The sequence below is a fragment of the Scylla paramamosain genome, chromosome 11 (genome assembly GCF_035594125.1).
Source record: "Scylla paramamosain isolate STU-SP2022 chromosome 11, ASM3559412v1, whole genome shotgun sequence".
In the NCBI taxonomy this organism is placed as follows: Eukaryota; Metazoa; Arthropoda; class Malacostraca; order Decapoda; family Portunidae; genus Scylla; species Scylla paramamosain.
In genome coordinates, this window is record NC_087161.1 from 11,807,379 (window position 1) to 11,826,681 (window position 19,303).

General features: G+C 39.5%; 1 protein-coding gene and 1 long non-coding RNA gene across 4 annotated transcripts in view; one reads left to right on the forward strand and one right to left on the reverse strand.

The window, feature by feature from the left end:
* Positions 1 to 19,303, forward strand: part of LOC135104952 (uncharacterized) — a 91,238-nt gene that overhangs the window by 41,526 nt on the left and 30,409 nt on the right. For 2 of the 3 annotated variants that reach the window (XM_064012781.1, XM_064012780.1), the window contains 4 exons: positions 6,089 to 6,225; positions 12,353 to 13,349; positions 14,592 to 14,661; positions 14,950 to 15,031. In XM_064012781.1, coding sequence (XP_063868851.1) covers positions 6,090 to 6,225; positions 12,353 to 13,349; positions 14,592 to 14,661; positions 14,950 to 15,031 — 1,285 coding nt within the window. In that variant the 5' untranslated portion in view covers position 6,089. The remainder of the gene's footprint in view (positions 1 to 6,088; positions 6,226 to 12,352; positions 13,350 to 14,591; positions 14,662 to 14,949; positions 15,032 to 19,303) is intronic. The other variant, XM_064012782.1, reaches the window with a different exon arrangement.
* The window catches only part of LOC135104958 (uncharacterized), a 51,531-nt gene continuing 49,265 nt past the window's right edge, over positions 17,038 to 19,303 (reverse strand). Inside the window, exons 3-4 of the long non-coding RNA XR_010270622.1 lie at positions 18,758 to 18,893; positions 17,038 to 17,536 (exon numbers count right to left, since the gene is read on the reverse strand). This is a non-coding gene — a long non-coding RNA (uncharacterized LOC135104958). The remainder of the gene's footprint in view (positions 17,537 to 18,757; positions 18,894 to 19,303) is intronic.

Sequence of the window (19,303 nt, forward strand, 5' to 3'; positions counted from 1 at the left end):
GGCACCAGTCCAAACCATACCTCATAGGGGACGGTGAGGTATCAACAGATGAAGGGGCAGTACTTTCTGCCTTTATACCCTCACAGCCAAATACTGGCTGGACCTCATCATCTCCTGGTCTCGACCCTGGGACACAATCAGAGCCACTGGCTTCTGGGGGGTTCCCGGAAGCCGTGGCTGTCACTAACTTGGGACAATTAGATTTAAAGCGTCCTGTATTTTTACAATAATGACACAGGCTGGGAACTGAATCTGGTAGTGCTATGCTGCATGCTCCCAGTCTGTCTCTGTCGAGGGCTGGGTGGAGACTTATCTCCGACAGGGCTTACTCTCCCAGACTTACTACTGAAGCCACTACTATAACGTGGACTTCCTGACAAACTGGTGCCTGCCGTGCCTCCAGACAAACCATCACCTGCCCCACCAGACATCCCACCAATCAACCGAGGCGCAGGCCGGTGCGCCAAAACGTGGTCGTCTGCCTGTGTAATTGCCTCCTTTAAGGTTTTAAACCTTTTCTCCCGGAGCAGCAGTAAAATCTCTTTCTTGGCCACATCAACAAACTGCTCCATTACCATGAGCTCCTTTAATTCACAGTAGGAGGTGCCCTGCTCGCTAGCAATCCATTTCTCAGACGTCTCCTCGAGATAGGGAGCACACTCAAGGTAGGAGTCACTAGGCCTTTTCTTTCCTCCCCAGAATTGCAACCTATAAGCCTTGGGCCATAGCTCGTAGGCTCTCAGAATGTCAACCTTAAATTCCTCATAATCCTCTAAATCCTCCACTGACATTCTATCATAAACTTCTAATGTCATGCCCTTCAACATATTACCCATCAGGTCAACCCATCTTTCCTGAGACCAATCAAATTTTGATTCTCAAATCTCCTAAACCACCATTCCGTTACTTTCTTTTCATCAAACTCAGGTATTAACTTGTAACTCTGTACCATCTGGCTTTCCACTGTATCCTCCTTCACTCATCCTCTCCTTAAGCCATGAGGTGAATTAACTTCCATTCGAGTCTTCTCCAACTCAAATACTCTGTTCTTTTCAGTTTTTTTCCTTTTTTTTCTGCCTCAAACATCTTCATTTCTTTCTCATACATCCCTGCCTCCTTCTCGGTTTCAAGTAACCTAATCCCCTTCTCCCACTCAGCTTCAAGCCTCCTGGCTTCCCTAGCTCCTTCAGCCTTCAATCTCCTTTCCTTTGCTCCCAATTCCATTCTCCTCATCTCCAATTTGAATCTCAACTCCTCAGACATGCCTCCTTTCTGGGAAAATCCACCAATATTGTGTGGAGGGCTGACACGTTTCGGGCACTATCTATGGGACACACCAAACTGTGTCAAATCTACACTGCCACTTCCGGTATAGGCAGCTCCCTTTATCTTGGCAAGCTTTTCTATGTCACCACTAACGTAACTCAGTGCGGGGCCCAATCACAGATCACAAGATCCTTCTGGTCTCTTGCATCCTTTAAACAAACGGTCATAACACCAGGTTCTGCTCTCCTTCTCGGCTGCCACTACCTGGGTCGGCCTCCCTGCACTGTCACACTTCCTATACAGTATAGTGTGGAGCCTAATTCACCTCCACAGGGTCCCTCTGGCCTCCTGTGGGGAATTATACAACTGAGGTCGTTAGCCTGTTTCACCTCCTACAGGCAAGGTAGTACTACAACCGCAAAGTCACTCCAGCAGCTGGGAAAGAATTGATAACCACGTTCTAGGAGGCAGAGTTATGACAAGCGAGGATTATAATATTCTTTTATAATATTCTATGAACTATCACCCTTACAAAAACAAACGAATTCACCCACTTTCGTAGAATATTATCTCCTGTGAGATCTGGGGAAGAAGTATACTTTACTACACAAGGAGGAGGCGGTAGACACCTGCCGAAACGATAATTACTCCCAGTGAGGTCTAAAGCATTGTTCAGGGGGTGCTGTGAACTTATCATTAAACCCAGCTGTGACCTCACTGAACGTTTCCCTTTGTGTCTCACACCACAAGGCGGCAGTCACAGCCTGCCCTCCAAAGACAACTCTCTTCCTCCACACAAAACTACAAGCACCTAATAACACACATACCCTTCTCTCAAAAATTTTAAAATCATCATGGCGACTCCTACACCAGCCTCGGAGTCCCCATCTGGGGAGGGGACCATAAATGTCCCCAGGTCAGATTGCCTTTCTGTCGACGACCCTAAGTGTCTTGACACCCCCCTCAACTTTTTCTTCATTAACATCTGCAACATTCGCGGTCTAAGATCTAACTTTCAATTTGTAGAACACCACCTCTCCTCTTCTAAACCTCATCTTCTTTTCCTCACTGAAACTCAGGTGTCTGAGGCAACTGACAGTAGCCCCTTTTCTGTTCCCTCCTACTTTCTCTATCCTCATTTTCGATCCAAAGCTGGATGCTGCATTTATGTGCGCAATGACTTAACCTGCTCTCGTGCCCACGCTCTTGAATCTTCTGAGTTTTCCACCATCTGGCTACGATTACAGAGTCACTCTCATACTAAATTTATCTGTGCTGTATACCTCTCACCTAACTCCTCTGACTATAAGAAATTCTTTGACTACTTAACTTCCAAAGTGGAGCACATTCTGACCCTCTTCCCTTTTGCAGAGATCTCCATTCTTGGAGACTTCAATGCTCAACACCAGCTTTGGCTTTCCTCTCCCTTCACTGACCATCCTGGTGAACTAGCCTACAACATTGCTATCCTCCATGACCTAGAGCAATTGGTGCAACACCCTACTTGTATTCCTGACCGTCTTGGAGATACACCCAACATTCTTGACCTTTTCCTGACCTCTAATCCTTCTGCTTATGCTGTCACCCTTTCTTCTCCGTTGGGCTCCTCCGATCACAATCTCATATCTTTATCTTGTCCTATCGCTCCAGTCCCTCCTCAGGATCCCCCTAAGCGAAGGTGCCTCCGGCGTTTTGCCTCTGCTAGTTGGGGGGACCTGAGAAGGTATTTTGCTGATTTTCCTTGGAATGACTACTGCTTCCGTGTCAGAGACCCGTCTTTGTGTGCTGAACGCATAACAGAGGTGATAGTGTCTGGCATGGAGGCGTACATTCCTCACTCTTTTTCTCGTCCTAAACCTTCTAAACCTTGGTTTAACACAGCTTGTTCTCGTGCTTTACATGATAGAGAGGTGGCCCACAAAAGGTACTTAAGCCTTCCATCACCAGAATCTCATGCACTTTATATTTCTGCCCGGAACCATGCCAAGTCTGTTCTCCAACTAGCCAAAAACTCCTTCATTAACAGAAAATGTCAAAACCTTTCAAGATCTAACTCCCCTCGTGATTTCTGGCATCTAGCCAAAAATATCTCCAATAACTTTGCTTCTTCTTCTTTCCCTCCTCTATTTCAACCAGATGGCACCACTGCTATCACATCTGTTTCTAAAGCTGAACTCTTTGTTCAAACCTTTGCTAAAAACTTTACCTTGGACGATTCTGGGCTTGTTCCTCCCTCTCCTCCACCCTCTGACTACTTCATGCTACCTATTAAAATTCTTCGCAATGATGTTTTCCATGCCCTCGCTGGCCTAAACCCTCGGAAGGCTTATGGACCTGATGGGGTCCCTCCTATTGTTCTCCGAAACTGTGCCTCTGTGCTTACACCTTGCCTAGTCAAACTCTTTCAGCTCTGTCTGTCAACATCTACCTTTCCTTCTTGCTGGAAGTTTGCCTACATTCAACCTGTTCCTAAAAAGGGTGACCGTTCTAATCCCTCAAACTACCGTCCTATTGCTTTAATTTCCTGCCTATCTAAAGTTTTTGAATCTATCCTCAACAGGAAGATTCTTAAACATCTATCACTTCACAACCTTCTATCTGATCGCCAGTATGGGTTCCGTCAAGGCCGCTCTACTGGTGATCTTCTGGCTTTCCTTACTGAGTCTTGGTCATCCTCTTTTAGAGGTTTTGGTGAAACTTTTGCTGTTGCCTTGGACATATCAAAAGCTTTTGATAGAGTCTGGCACAAAGCTTTGATTTCCAAACTACCCTCCTACGGTTTCTATCCTTCTCTCTGTAACTTCATCTCAAGTTTCCTTTCTGACCGTTCTATTGCAGCTATAGTAGATGGTCACTGTTCTTCTCCTAAATTTATTAACAGCGGTGTTCCTCAGAGTTCTGTCCTGTCACCCACTCTCTTCTTCTTATTCATTAATGATCTTCTAAACCAAACTTCTTGTCCTATCCACTCCCACGCTGATGATACCACCCTGCACTTTTCCACGTCGTTTCATAGACGTCCAACCCTTCAGGAGGTAAACATATCACGCAGGGAAGCCACAGAACGACTGACTTCTGATCTTTCTAAAATTTCTGATTGGGGCAGAGCAAACTTGGTATTGTTCAATGCCTCAAAAACTCAATTCCTCCATCTATCAACTCGACACAACCTTCCAGACAACTATCCCCTCTTCTTCAGTGACACTCAACTGTCCCCCTCTTCTACACTGAACATCCTCAGTCTGTCCTTTACTTATAATCTGAACTGGAAACTGGAAACTCACATCTCATCTCTAGCTAAAACAGCTTCTATGAAGTTAGGTGTTCTGAGACATCTCCGCCAGTTTTTCTCACCCCCTCCAGCTGGTAACTCTGTGCCTTATTCGTCCATGTATGGAGTATGCTTCACATGTCTGGGGGGGTTCCACTCATACTGCTCTTCTAGACAGGGTGGAATCAAAAGCTTTTCGTCTCATCAGCTCCTCTCCTCTAACTGACTGTCTTCAGCCTCTCTCTCACCGCCGCAATGTTGCATATCTAGCTGTCTTCTTCCGCTATTTTCATGCTAACTGCTCTTCTGATCTTGCTAACTGCATGCCTCCCCTCCTCCCGCGGCCTCGCTGCACAAGATTTTCTTCTTTCTCTCACCCCTATTCTGTCCACCTCTCTAACGCAAGAGTTAACCAGTATTCTCAATCATTCATCCCTTTCTCTGGTAAACTCTGGAACTCCCTGCCTGCTTCTGTATTTCCACCTTCCTATGACTTGAATTCCTTCAAGAGGGAGGTTTCAAGACACTTATCCACCAATTTTTGACCACTGCTTTGACCCTTTTATGGGACTGGCATTTCAGTGGGCATTTTTTTTATTAGATTTTTGTTGCCCTTGGCCAGTATCCTTCCTACATAAAAAAAAAAAAAAAAGAATGACTTCAACGTAGATTAACAAGAATTATACCAAACCTAAGAAACAAATCGTACGAAGAGCGTCTTAAAGAATTAAATCTATTTCCATTAACACAAAGAAGAATACGAAGCAACTTATACAGGTGTTTAAAATCATCAAAGACATTGATAACAAGAAGTATTTGGAGTAAGTATATAGTAGTATATGGAGTAAGTATTTAAAGAGAGATTTTTCAAATTAGACGCGAGGAAACCGTTGCAGAAATGCTGGGAAATCCTTCAACTCTCATGAATAAAGAAAAAAAAAAAAAAACTTTCCATCGTGGGTTTACTCGATAGGCTGTAACACCGAAGAGGATTTTAAATGCCGTCTTGATGAATGTTTAGCCTCAAATCTGCGGTTAACATCGTTTGTTTCTGAGAGATTAAACTAACCCTTGTTTTTCTTTATTCTAATCCAGTAGACTTATTAGGCAATGAGTGATGGAGGAGGATTTGACGTTGCTATATCCCTGTGAATCCAGAAAGAGGGCTACAACATCGTAACCCCACTTGAATAGAAAGTCTTTACAGATAAGATTGGGGATGTGATATTCCTGATCCATATTGGCGCCGTCTCTACCAGATTTGGTTTGGCGTCTCAGTGCTCGTGGTTTCTCGCTACCTGTCAGTTCCAAGATCTGTTACTTACCATGCTGTGAATGAAATTTCATTCTTTTCAATTTGTTTGCATTCAAAATTTATCCTATCTTTCAATTAATCTAATGGATTTTCAAAAATAATACAATAATTATCATATTATAATCTTAATCCTTGACTAGTTCGAAATCAAACGTTAAAGGGACACATGAACGCGCGTGCGAACACACACACACACACACACACACACACACTAAACGATTTTTTTCCCTCCTCAGCATGCGAGTGTCAGTGGTCCTGATGTGGGTGGCTCTAGTATGGGTGGCCGGATGTGTAGTGAGTGCAGAACCAGAAGCCGAGCCCCAGCCTGATGCTTTGGCTGATCCAGACCCGGGAAGGGAACGGAGGCAGCTATGTGAGTGCTCTTACAGAATTCTTGCAGTACTTAAACTTGCAATGTCCAATTCTGAAATGTGACACTATCATTTGCTTCTTTGCACACCCATATATTTTAGTTATACACCTGAAAATTTAATATACTACTTTACAAAATTGTATCGCTTAGGATCCAGGGATACATTCTTATATGTTTTCGTTTCTGTTCACTTTTGCGTTCGATTCTTGGTAAACTGTTTCCCAACTACTGTAGTAATCAGTTCTAGCAATTAAACAATTTATGTTATAAATTTATGTAACAACCGCTCTTCTTTTTACTTCGTGTCTCATTGCGCAGAAAGGGCGCTGATCTCTAGAACAACTATGGTCTTATCATTTTGAACTGAGAGTTTAAGCGTTGTCCTTTCTTGGGATTCCCCGGCCTGCGGTGCTGCCACACAAATACTAAGACACACCTTATATGAGGTACTTCCTACCTCAAGACTGAATGGTACTGTAGTATATATACACTGTGATGCTCTAAAAAGCCAAGTTAGTGTAACATGTTTTTTTTTTTTATTACTTTTTCTCTTATGAAACTTGCATTTTTTTTTTCTTCAAACACCGCAATACTTGGCACAATACTTGGTTTCCTTCAGGCGTTGTCACATCTCCATGGGTGACAGAGTGAGGTCAGGTGCTCCAGGTAGGTCTATCTACTTCTGTTTCTGCACCGACACACGTCCTCCCTGCGCAAGTGTCCTCAGCAAAGTGTCCCTATCGTCCTCAGTTACTGGCTGGGTTCCTAACCTGTCCATCGTTATCCATTAGCGACGGCGATAAGGCCGGCCTCATCTTAGCCTCATGTCATAACAAGCATCAACACTACCTCAACACCGACCGTACAAGAAATTCGCTGACTTAGGCCTCGTCTTGGTCCTCGCCCTGACCACCAGGTCCTTTCCTTCCTCATTGACAAACTCGTTTGCACAACAACTTCTTTCACCCGCTTGGTGGTAACATGACTGATTGACAGGTAGATTTTTCTCAAATTCTCATGATTCATAGGCAAGTATAGATCTCTGAAAGAAAGAAATTTGCATGAAATGTAGATTGTATATGCAGAGAGAGAGAGAGAGAGAGAGAGAAAGAAAGAAAGAGTGTGGGGAGCGAGGTTATCAGCGATACAGGCTCTAATCTGATAATTGGCCCAGTACAAGGTTTGGCAGCGCAGCAGGCCGGGGAATCCCCGTAAAGGACAACGCTTAAACGGTTAGTTCAAAATGGTCAGACCATAGATTGATGCTGAGGAGTATGTACTCTCTTTTGGCCATTATTATTATTATTATTATTATTATTATTATTATTATTATTATTATTATTATTATTATTATTACTTTTTTATTTATTTCTATTTATTTTTTATTTATTTATTTATTTATTTATTCATTTATTTATTTTTTACTTCAGTCAAATATCATCTACTTGATATTGATTACGGAGAAAGATATGATGTAAAAAATATTATTAGTCTTTGCGAAAATCTTACCTAAGTAATAATTCCATAATTCGTGTTTGAAGTGTGACAAATCACCAAGCCGCATCATCCAACAGCAGGTGCCTGTGACACGTTATCTGTTAGATAAAAACTCGTTTTTTTTTTTTTTTTTTTTTTTTTTTTTTACCCTTTAAAACTATAAAACAGAGCAACATGGTTTTTACGGAGTATCAACAAGAGCAAATACTAATGCTCTTCCTCAACGCCGAGCTTACGATGGTGTACCTTTACATTTTCTATAACCAATATCTATTCATAGAAAATGTAAAACTTTTGATGATATTTAGCAAAATTTTCTTACCTATTTCAGATTCATGATAGCATTTAATATGATATTTTCATGACAAATGAGGCATTGTATATAATTTACAACACTAATATGTATTTTACAGCGCCCAGATATGCGCTTTCATGCAGAAATTACAACAAAATATTTTCACTAAATAAGCTTACAGTCTAAAGAACTTCAAACAAGAACTTGAAACAATATGGTATAAATTTCAGCAACAAGCAACACAATTTATACAGTAATTTATTTTCTGATAGAATAATTATTTACTGTAACATTTATAAAGTTATTTTTGTTTATTTATTTATCTATCTATTTATTTTATTTACTCGTATTTTATTTTTTTTTTATCTGCACCCCATGTCTTGCTTTCTCTACCTCTTTTCTAAGTGTTTCTGCATATACATTCACTCTGCCTGCATCGATACCCACTATTGCTTCTCCCACTATATACTTGTTCCTTAAATCATCAAAATGCCTTTTCCATACACCTTGCACCTCTTCCCTACTACACTATACCTACAGGAACTCCATCCTCTCTTCATTCTCACACTCCCACGCTCGTCTCCAATCTTTCAAAATTTCCTTCCATCCTCGTTAAACTTTTTACTCAGCTTCCCACCAAATTTTTCATCTACTCTCACTTATTCTTATTAGCCCCTTCATTTGACCAATCCCAGATTTATACCATGTTCTTGGTTTAAATTCCTTTGCCACATTTTCTGCAGGGTTTTCTCATAAGCGCTTCTCTCCAGTTTCACCATGCGTATTCCTGTCTCCTCTCCCAAGCTTTCTTTACCCTAACGGCTCTGCTGTTATTGTAGTCGTTATACTTTTAAATACATGAAATATTTCCTTTTGCACTTGATTCCTTTCCAAGTGTCGCCATTGCTTCTCAGTCTCTCATTCCGCTCTGTACTCCTTCCTGTCTAACATTTCACTAAGCAATACTATACTCATCTTCCCTGTGCAATCATTCTTACTAAACCTCAATCTTTCCTTTACTTTTCACCACAGTGATCCGACCCATTAAACATCTCTGTCAATACCTTGGCATCCAACATATCTTTCCTTAATCACTTATTTGCTGATGCATAATCTATCAGGCTCTTTCATCTCTTCTTCTCTATTCGTATCTATGGAATATTTTATGGTGAAAGAAAGTGTTCACTAGGAATAACCCCCTTCTGCATATCATACCCATTAGGCATTCTCCATCTTCATTCATTTCATAAACTATCGATTTTACTGATACACCTGCAGTCTCACTATTTGCAAAGTTCCTATTCATATTTCCAACTGAAACTACCCTCCTCCCTCTCCCTGTATTTTCAGCCACTCATTTGAGTCATTCCAAAATTTCCTCTTGTCTTCTCTCTCTTTTGTGCTTCTTGCATTTACAAGTGCGTACACACAAATCCGCTTACATTTAACTCCACTGTTCATTCTATTCTAGAACCATGCCTTCCATGAGCCTCTAAGCCCTTTCATGTTCTTGTTCATGCCACACCATAATATTATTGCCCCGACACCTGTCTATCACTCCCAGTCATGCATTCCCTCGTTCCGGAACCTTTAATGTGTCTCTGTTATGTTCCCACTGTATCAACCCTACTCTTTCTAACTCTTCCTGTCATTTCTCTTCTATTTCCAGCTGCTTTCATATAATTTTTGAGGTTACTCACAAGCATACCTTGTCCCTCCAAAGGCGAGATGGAGCCCCCTTCTCCTCCATATGGCCATGTTTTTCTCCTCATACAGAGGCCACTGGCAGCTGGCAGGACAAGTGCAGTGCTTTTCCCATATGGATACACGCAGCCATATTATACGTCGAAAGACTAGCTTTTAGATGTAACTAACGTGTTGCTTTTACTCTAAGTGCAAGTATGTTCTAAGTTGAAGATAAATTCATTAAAAATTTAACTCCCCGCTAAAAAAGAAAAAAAAAAAGAAAACCGACCCGCCGTCTGTTCCATACTACTCAGCTAGGGTGCCAACGAAGTGGAGCTAGAAATAGGCTAATCGTCCCTCCCTTGAATAAGATAGGCTTATCGTCAGTTCTTTTCTGATCGCAAAATCTCTCTCGGGACAGTCGCAATTCCACTCCTGTCAGACCTCACCATTTACGATACTGCCCCTGCCTGCACAATGAATTCAAATCTACAAAATGTCGATACAATTTATAATTCGTCACTGCTATTAGCAGCAACTATTTCATGAATACAGAGATATACCTATAAAGAAACGCACATAATGATGTAAGCACATAAAAGATAAAGCGAAATATAAGCGAAACACTGATCACTAAAAACATAGCGCACAATCTTTCAGAGCGGTTATGTTCGCAGGAACAGTGACGATCTTTGAGTGAACTGAACGCGCGTGTCAGCTTCCTCTCCCTCAGATAGGAACAATGATCTTAGCCTCTTGTCACATCAAAGCATTGCGTTAGTTTATCTTATCAGGCTTAGAGAGAGAGAGAGAGAGAGAGAGAGAGAGAGAGAGAGAGAGAGAGAGAGAGAGCATATTCATGTCAACGGAAAATGCCACGGTGGAGAAGAGAAAAGCGTTGTCTAATAGAATGCCTATACCAGGGGGTTCTTAACCTGGGTTCGATGGAACCCCAGGGGTTCGGTGAGTCAGTATCAGGGATTCGGTGGTGTGTGTGTGTGCATGGTTCATTTTGTGCTTTATTTTATTTTTCCACCTACGAAAGGTTCGGTGAAAGCACTTATGAAACGGGGGGATTAAGTACCTCCAACAAGGTTAAGAACCACTGGTCTATACCTATACGCCAAGACGTCATCTTCCTCCTGACGGCATATAATCGAGACATACTCGTAATGCTCATACGTGCATACACTCGCTCACATACCCACAAACATTTCCAGAAAAAGAATTAAAATCACATTTTGGTCATACATACTGACTAATGAAGAGTCTGCAAATTAACCTTGTATAGGAACCGCTGCTGACACTGAGTGACACCACTAGAATAACGACGAGTCTGGATTTCCTTTTTTTGGTTCAGGAGACTGCTCTTCTGGGAGTTGTGTTTTATCACCCTGTCAGATGCGAGATATCAGTTGCATATCAAATCTTATATTAGTTGCGTCACAAGTCACTTGTGTGATGGCTCAGGGTTATATGATTTGGTGGGGGATTAAAGCAAACTTGACCAACTTGAGTCAGACGGAGTTGAAATTTGGCCATCTTAAACTCATGTAACGATGCATGACCCACTATGTACTGTTTTGTTTGTTTGGAATTTTAATAAACTTCAAGAGACTTGAAGCAGTAAGTGATTTATATATATATATATATATATATATATATATATATATATATATATATATATATATATATATATATATATATATATATATATATATATATATATATATATATATATATATATATATATATATATATATATATATATATATATATATATATATATATATATATATATATATATATATATATATATATATATATATATATATATATATATATATATATATATATATATATAAAGTAAATAATTGATCTGAAGATGGAATATTTCAGATAGCATTTTCTGCAGCAAAATATTGACATTGTCCAAATTTGACAGTCCACATCAATCAGGAACTGACCAACATATCAAAGAACATTTGGAAGTAATCCCCTCACCCCCTTAGGAGCCATCCCTGACTACCGCAAACATTCGAGGTAGATTTACGTGATATTCTATGTCTCTCTCTCGTCTTAGATTATGCATTCACTTACAGCTCAGTGATATTTTCATATCAAATACTTACTCTATTAAATCTATTATTGTGTCAGTCGTAAAAAAGTAAAGTAGAAGTAAAATACATCGAACAAAGAAATACTAGTTTATGATACAAAGTGGAACAGGGTGTGTTACAAGATAATGTATGTATGATACTTTTGATAATTATAATCGCATCAAAAAATGTCAACATTTTCCGACTGGAGGTAGAGGTAAACGCGTGAAGTGAGAATAAGATAAGTACCACAGGAAGTGTAAGTTACTACGTATATACGTATATCAAATAGGGAAAAAAAGAAAGGTGTATTAGTAACGCAATGAAGGAAAGCCAACGGAAAATGTATAATGTGGATAAGAGGTTGTATTGTGGGAGGGACCTCGCCCCAGACACTTGAAAGTTTCTGCCATCACACTCATGACTGACTGATTGACTGTGCTACCAAATTTATCAGCATCCCTGTTCGAGAATACGTCCCACTGTGGGATGTATTTATATCTTATAAAATGAAGCATGCAAGCAGCATATTTAAACACCTGCATTACAGCAGCAGTCACCAACGCCCTTCGGTTGGTGATGCCAAGCGTGCGCCATGCCGCCCGCCGCCTCACGCAAGAGGTGGCACCCGCAGTAGGAAGCACCATTCTGAAAGCCGGAAACCATCTGGCGTTGCGGGCAGCCGAGGGACTGCAGGATACAGTTCAGGTTGTAAATCAGCACCTGGTGCCTGCCATTGAGGATCACCTTGTGCAGGCGACCAATGCTGCTGTGCCCTACATTAACCGCGGAATCGACGCCCTTGGGGTAGGCATCCAGCAGGGCGCCGAGGTGGTATCTCGGTCGGCGGCCAAGGGTGTAGATCAGATTGGGAGAAGAGTCCTTGGCCGGCGGCGACACCATCGAGTCAAGAAAATCGCCAATAACCTGAAGGGTAGCATCACATCTTCTCTTAACACCATCGCCGGTGCCATCACTCACCTTACTTCACCCGACCAGCTTTATACTAACAACGATTACCACAACTCCCACGACTACAGAGACTACCATGACTACCGAGACAACTACTATTATGACTACTCTACTAACAACCACGACTATTACACCAGACCAGACGACTACCCAACATACCGACCTGACAGGGGAGGAGACGCGAGCGTGCCAGGGTCTAAGGTCCGTACGGTCGGCCAAGCCCTGGCGCGTGTGGTAGACAACACTGCCTACTCCCTCTCCTCCAGTGTGTTGGGCCAAAATCTGACGCGGGCGGTGGCGCCGCTCGCAAAGTCCGTGAGTAAGACCATGAGTGAGTCTCTGCCCGCAGTCTCCTTCGATGATGGACGGATCGTGATCGACCTACCAGGCACAGACAACTCTGAGCGGACGGAAGCACCACCACGGTCATGTACCACTCCAGAGGGCAAGAAAGGTGTCTGCCAAGACCTTGGAGACTGCCCAAACCTTATTCTTGACTTGACCAATCTCCGCAAGTCTGTCTGCTTCAAGAGACTCTTTGTGCCCGGTGTCTGCTGTCCTAGTGAAGGTTCAAGGTGAGTAGTTTTGGTGATGTAATGGTGGTAAAGATGGTAGTAGTAGTAGTAGTAGTAGTAGTAGTAATAGTAGTAGTAGTAGTAGTAGTAGTAGTAGTAGTAGTAGTAATAGTAGTAGTAGTAGTAATAGCAGCAGCAGTAGTAGTAGTAGTAATAATAGTAGTAGTAGAAGTAGTAGTAGTAGTAGTAGTAGTAATAGTAGTAGTGATAGCTGCGGTAGTCGTAGCCATGTTCTGCAACAGAATACCATAATGAACGAGAGGTCTCCTAATTCCATTTGTGTTTTCAGTGATGAAGTAGATTGGTTATGTTGCTTAACAGCACCTAAGTAAAAAGGAAGCATCTGATTTTTGACCCGTGACAAGTTTGTAATCGCCAGAAACTTCGGTAATTCAGAATCAATCATCATAATAATACTTGTAAAAATATCCTTTGTTCTTTACACCAGCACCACCTCCATTAAGTAACCATTATCGTCATCACTAACACCAGCTTTGTTACTGATATCATCGTCAACACGAGCATAACAACATATTGAGGAAGTGAAAAATATGACAGTCTTCGCGTTATTACTTTGTTACGATATTTCCTTGTTTCTAAGAAATTATCATTAATCATGAAAACTTTTCCAAGTTTAGACATTCTATAGTCACTATATCATATGAGACCTTTTGCCATTATATTTTTAAAAGTTCATTGAATCCCTATGATGAATAGTATTGCATCGCTATTATAGACAACGTTTAAGATATAATTATTATTCTCTCTCTCTCTCTCTCTCTCTCTCTCTCTCTCTCTCTCTCTCTCTCTCTCTCTCTCTCTCTCTCTCTCTCTCTCTCTCTCTCTCTCCATAGTGGAATATTTTCCTAAAATCCTGCCTAGTGTAAAAAGTAAATACCAGACGCTTGTTGCGGGTACGATTTCTTAGCATGGGTTGTGCCGTAACCCTGTTAACACTTTCTCTGTTTCACACGTCCTCATCTATTTATAATCCTTATATTATTATTATTATTATTATTATTATTATTATTATTATTATTATTATTATTATTATTATCATCAATATTTCATTTATTTATTTATTTGTTTATTTATTTATTTTTATTTATTTAGTTATCTATATATTTATTTATTTTTTTAGGCTTTACATTCCCACATCTTTATATCATCTTTTATATAGCTACAAAATCAAACCACTTGTTGTTTCCCTTAATCGATAATTCACATGGTTTGCTTCAACAGTGTGGACGACGACAGATTCCCAAACACCCGACCAACTACTACTACGATTACCACTCGACGTCCACCACCCGTGAGTAACGCAAGGCTCACCTATCAATTGCATATAATATAATCTAATTTTAGATTTTTGGATTGAGTTTATACCCCATGATTGGCAAGATTAATCTTGATATGCAGGATCAATATATATCAAGCAGATCTTAAGTTTTAAATGATCTAAAACAGCCAGTACAGGTATAATGTAAATTTCAATAATAAGCTTTGTACTTGAAGTTCCTGTAGTTTACCTATGTAAAAGTGAGCACACATGCACCGTGCAATGAACACTGCTTCCTTGCATCCACCTTTCCGTCTCCAGATTACTGCCCCCACCCAACGTCCGACGCCCGTTCCTTCTGTTCCTTCTATCACCGAACCACCCATACCTAGCCGCAACTTCCGTAAGTAGCAGAAGAGAGGTCATATATATATATATATATATATATATATATATATATATATATATATATATATATATATATATATATATATATATATATATATATATATATATATATATATATATATATATATATATATATAGGGGAGACTGGGACAAGTTTGCAACAGGAGTAACTTGGTACATTTCAAATCATTCCACTATTTACCGCTTGATAGCGCTGCTACTCACACTAGCTAATCACCTTGTGGGATCTAACATACCAACATGCAACCACGTTAGAAGGTCGCATGATTTGACTGGAGTGAGGAAAAGTTTGATTTTGATGCTGGTAAGTAAATTTTCATTCACTTATATTGTCTGTTGTAACATGCATCTAGTTATAGATGAATGGTATTCATTTTAGCCATAATTTTGTTTTAGGGTCCAAGGATTGTTTACCCCTTAAACAGATCAGATATAATAGATTTCTTAACTATACAAAAAAAGAAAAAAAAAATCGTGGTATGGATAGGGCAAGTTCGCACGAAGAAAAATAGAGGAAATCGGCACAGTACCAACTATATATGGATAACATTGGCCTTTTTGTTACCTATCTATTTATCTATTTTCATATCATATTTGATTTATATTATTTTTGTGATATATATATATATATATATATATATATATATATATATATATATATATATATATATATATATATATATATATATATATATATATATATATATATATATATATATATATATATATATATATTGATGCATATATTAACTAGCTTCCTGAATAAATTTTTATCGTGTATTTTCAAAGATAATTCGAACATAAAAATTAGCTTACTTTCCTCAGTAAGAATTTTTTCTTTGTTTAAACCGAATCTTCGTGAAATTTAGATATACAAGTATTCTGTATCTAAACTTTCATTTACATACATCTAATTTGCTATTCATATGTGATGTGCCAATTTACCCCATAGTGTGTGTTAGCTTACCTCTCATATGGGACACGTCGGCACACTCAAGTTGCTATTTTTTTTTTTTTTTTCCAAGTTGTGCAGAGCTTTAGTTTGAAAAGAAAACTGTTTTTATTTCTTGAAAAGTAAAATGAATGTTTGTATTTTTCAATGAAACCATAAACAAACAAAATAATTTGTAGTTTTCTTCCATTACTGAGAATGTAAAAACCTCGGTCTCCCCTATCGTCTTTTTGGGTTAGTTATATTATATAATACAGTGCTTACATTTTCTTAGATTTAGGAGTATTTTCTTTAATTCTTATTTGTTTTATTTATGCTTGTTATATTTGCTGATTCACCTATTTTACTTATTTTACTTTCTTTTTATTTATGTTCATTTCATTAATCACATATACTGTATCTAGACTTTTAAAGAATGCCATTTATACCCCCAATTCTGGCTTTATAATATTATTACAAAGGAATAGTGTTGCTCGTATAATAAACTCCATGTGCGTGTCAACAGTAGCAATCGTAATGCAGTGTATCTGTTGGGGGTGGGACACTCAGGGCGAAAAAAGAGTACATCAAATGGTGAACGTTCGAAAGCTGTATAACAGGAGAGTGTGCTTACAGATAAGAAAGTGCAGATTGAAGGAAAGCGAGGAAAACGCATACAGGACACGATATCTTAATGGAAATACACGATACAATGAGGATTTGCTAGAATGAAAGTAAAATGCAAGAAAATAAAATTGTTACGTTATCAAGGTAATTAGTAGAGATAAAGTTGTACTTTTAGTATATGATTTCAGCCTTCAATAATAAGGAAATGACTTGTTAGGTTACAAAATGTGTACCATTCTTTGTACGGAATGGTGTATTTTGATGCACTAAGTCGAACACTAGTATTTATGTCTCAAGAATTCTCTCTCTCTCTCTCTCTCTCTCTCTCTCTCTCTCTCTCTCTCTCTCTCTCTCTCTCTCTCTCTCTCTCTCTCTCTCTCTCTTACGAACACACACATGAGACAGAGGAGTCTTTTCCCCGTTTGATGGTTTTAATCCATAGGATTTCTTTATCGCCAAACTCAATACAACGCTGCCAAAACTACTCAAGTGAAAGGTTGGATATGGGTGGTCTAGGAGGCATTGGCCATGAAGGTGCAGGTTCCGGTATATGAATAGGGGCGGCGTGACAGCCTTGGGTGATGATTTGTAGCGTGCCGGTAGTTTATTCGACCACTGCAACAGTATAGTCTACACAGTACATTATAGCCAAGAAGGAGCAATAAAACACTTGGCATCTTGAATCACCTAGGTGATCCTTAACTGTCAGTGTTTTACAAGTCGGATTATAACAAATACACATTGTGATTATTTGGTAATGGGGCTGGCGTGATACAGTGGTTCCGCGAACACTTGAGAGCCGATGAGTCCTCAGGCACACGGGTTCCTTGCCATGGTCCGAGATTAGGAAAGGCATCCACTCTGGGTAACAGTTTCCAAATGCCAGAGCCAAAGTCATCCGTGAGGAGGCACCGTCCAAACCTTAATGACATAGAGGAATACAGACATAAAATTAAGAATAAAAAGAAAAAAAAAGTAATTATTTAAAAGTTGGTTCTATTCAACTTGAATTTTTCTTCAGAACCTATAAAACCTTATACATTATTGCATATACAAAAGATTTCATGCAAAATGATACATAAAAAAAAAATTGTATGTCCTTTATAAACTTCATATAGAATTTCGAATATTAATATCAACAACTAAATTTAGTTCTGATGTGTCTTCAGCAAATAAAGATCTGAAAAATAATAACAAAGAATGAATTTATGGATTTCTAATGTCCTCACACAGTTCAGTATCATGAAAGGATAAGGGAATGAGCCAGGAGCCAGGAGCCTGTTTGTGGAACTGTCACTCCCGAGGGGACATATAGGGAGACAGAGTGAAGAGGTGCTGTAAATTTGTTGATGACCCTCCCCGTTTCCTCTCCGTTTCCTTTCGTGTCTCAATAACACAGTGTATTTTCAGCTTGTATTCAAAAGACGACCTTTCTAACTATTGATTCCACACAGCACAAACTATAATTTATCTACAGTAACAATAATATCTTTCACTTGAAAAAAATAAATAGATAAATAATAATAATAATAATAATACATCGGAATCCCATTTGGCGTAGGTAAATCGCCATGCCAGGCTTCATAACTCGTTTAGTTTTTTTATTATTATTTATTTATTTATTTATTTATTTATTTATTTATTTATTTATTTATTCATTTTTTATTTTTTATCAACCTACTATGTTCCTCGCTGTAACCCCGTGTCTGAGGTTGCTAACAACAGTTCCCCTTTCTGTTCCCTTTTAATTTTTCTATCGTCGATTTAAAAACTAAAGCTGGCTGCTGCGTCTATGTATGATACGATATAACTTTAACGCTCATGAGTTTTCAGAATGTTCCATCATCTGGTTAAGATTCTCACTTAATTCACTCGTGCTATGTATCTCTCACCTGACTCCTCTTCCTGTTGTCTTAAAGATATCAAAAACTTTTGTCAGAGTTTGGCATAAATCTTGAATTTCTAGGCTTTTATGCATTTCTATCCATCTCTCTCTCTACTTGAATGTTCTGTGTCGCCTACCCAATACTTTACCTTCTCCTAGCTGCTAACTCAATCCATGGATGAAACACTTCTTCCATTATACAGGAAGCCCTTCTAAGTCTCGTTGACTCCTCTCCTCTAACAGACTGCTTCACTTACCGCCATAATGTTGCATCTCTTACTATCTTCTATCGTGATTTTCATGATTAATGTTCTTCTGGATCTGTTAACTGCATCTCTTCCCTCGCCCTGCCGCCCCGCTGCACGAGACTTTCTTCTTCCTCTCATCCCTACCCTGCAATAAAAAAAATGCAATAAAAAAAAAGCCCCACCTAGGTGCCGGTCCCCGAAGAGATTCAAAAGCGGCAGTCAAAAATTACAGGATATGTCTTGAAACCTCCCTCTTCAAAGAGTTCAAGTCAAAGGAAGTACAGAAGTAGGCAGGGAGTTCCGGAGTTTACCAGAGAAAAGGATGGATGATTGAGAATACTGTTAACTCTTGCATTAGAGAGGTGGACAGAATAGGGGTGTGTAGCGAGGCCGCTGGAGGAGGGGAGGCATACAGTAAACAAGATCAGAAGAGCAGTTCGCACGAAAATAGGGGTAGAAGATAGCAAGAGATACAACAATGCGGCGGAAAGAGGCTGAAGATAGTCAGTTAGAGGAGAGGAATTAATACGACGAAGAGCTTTTGATTTTATCCTC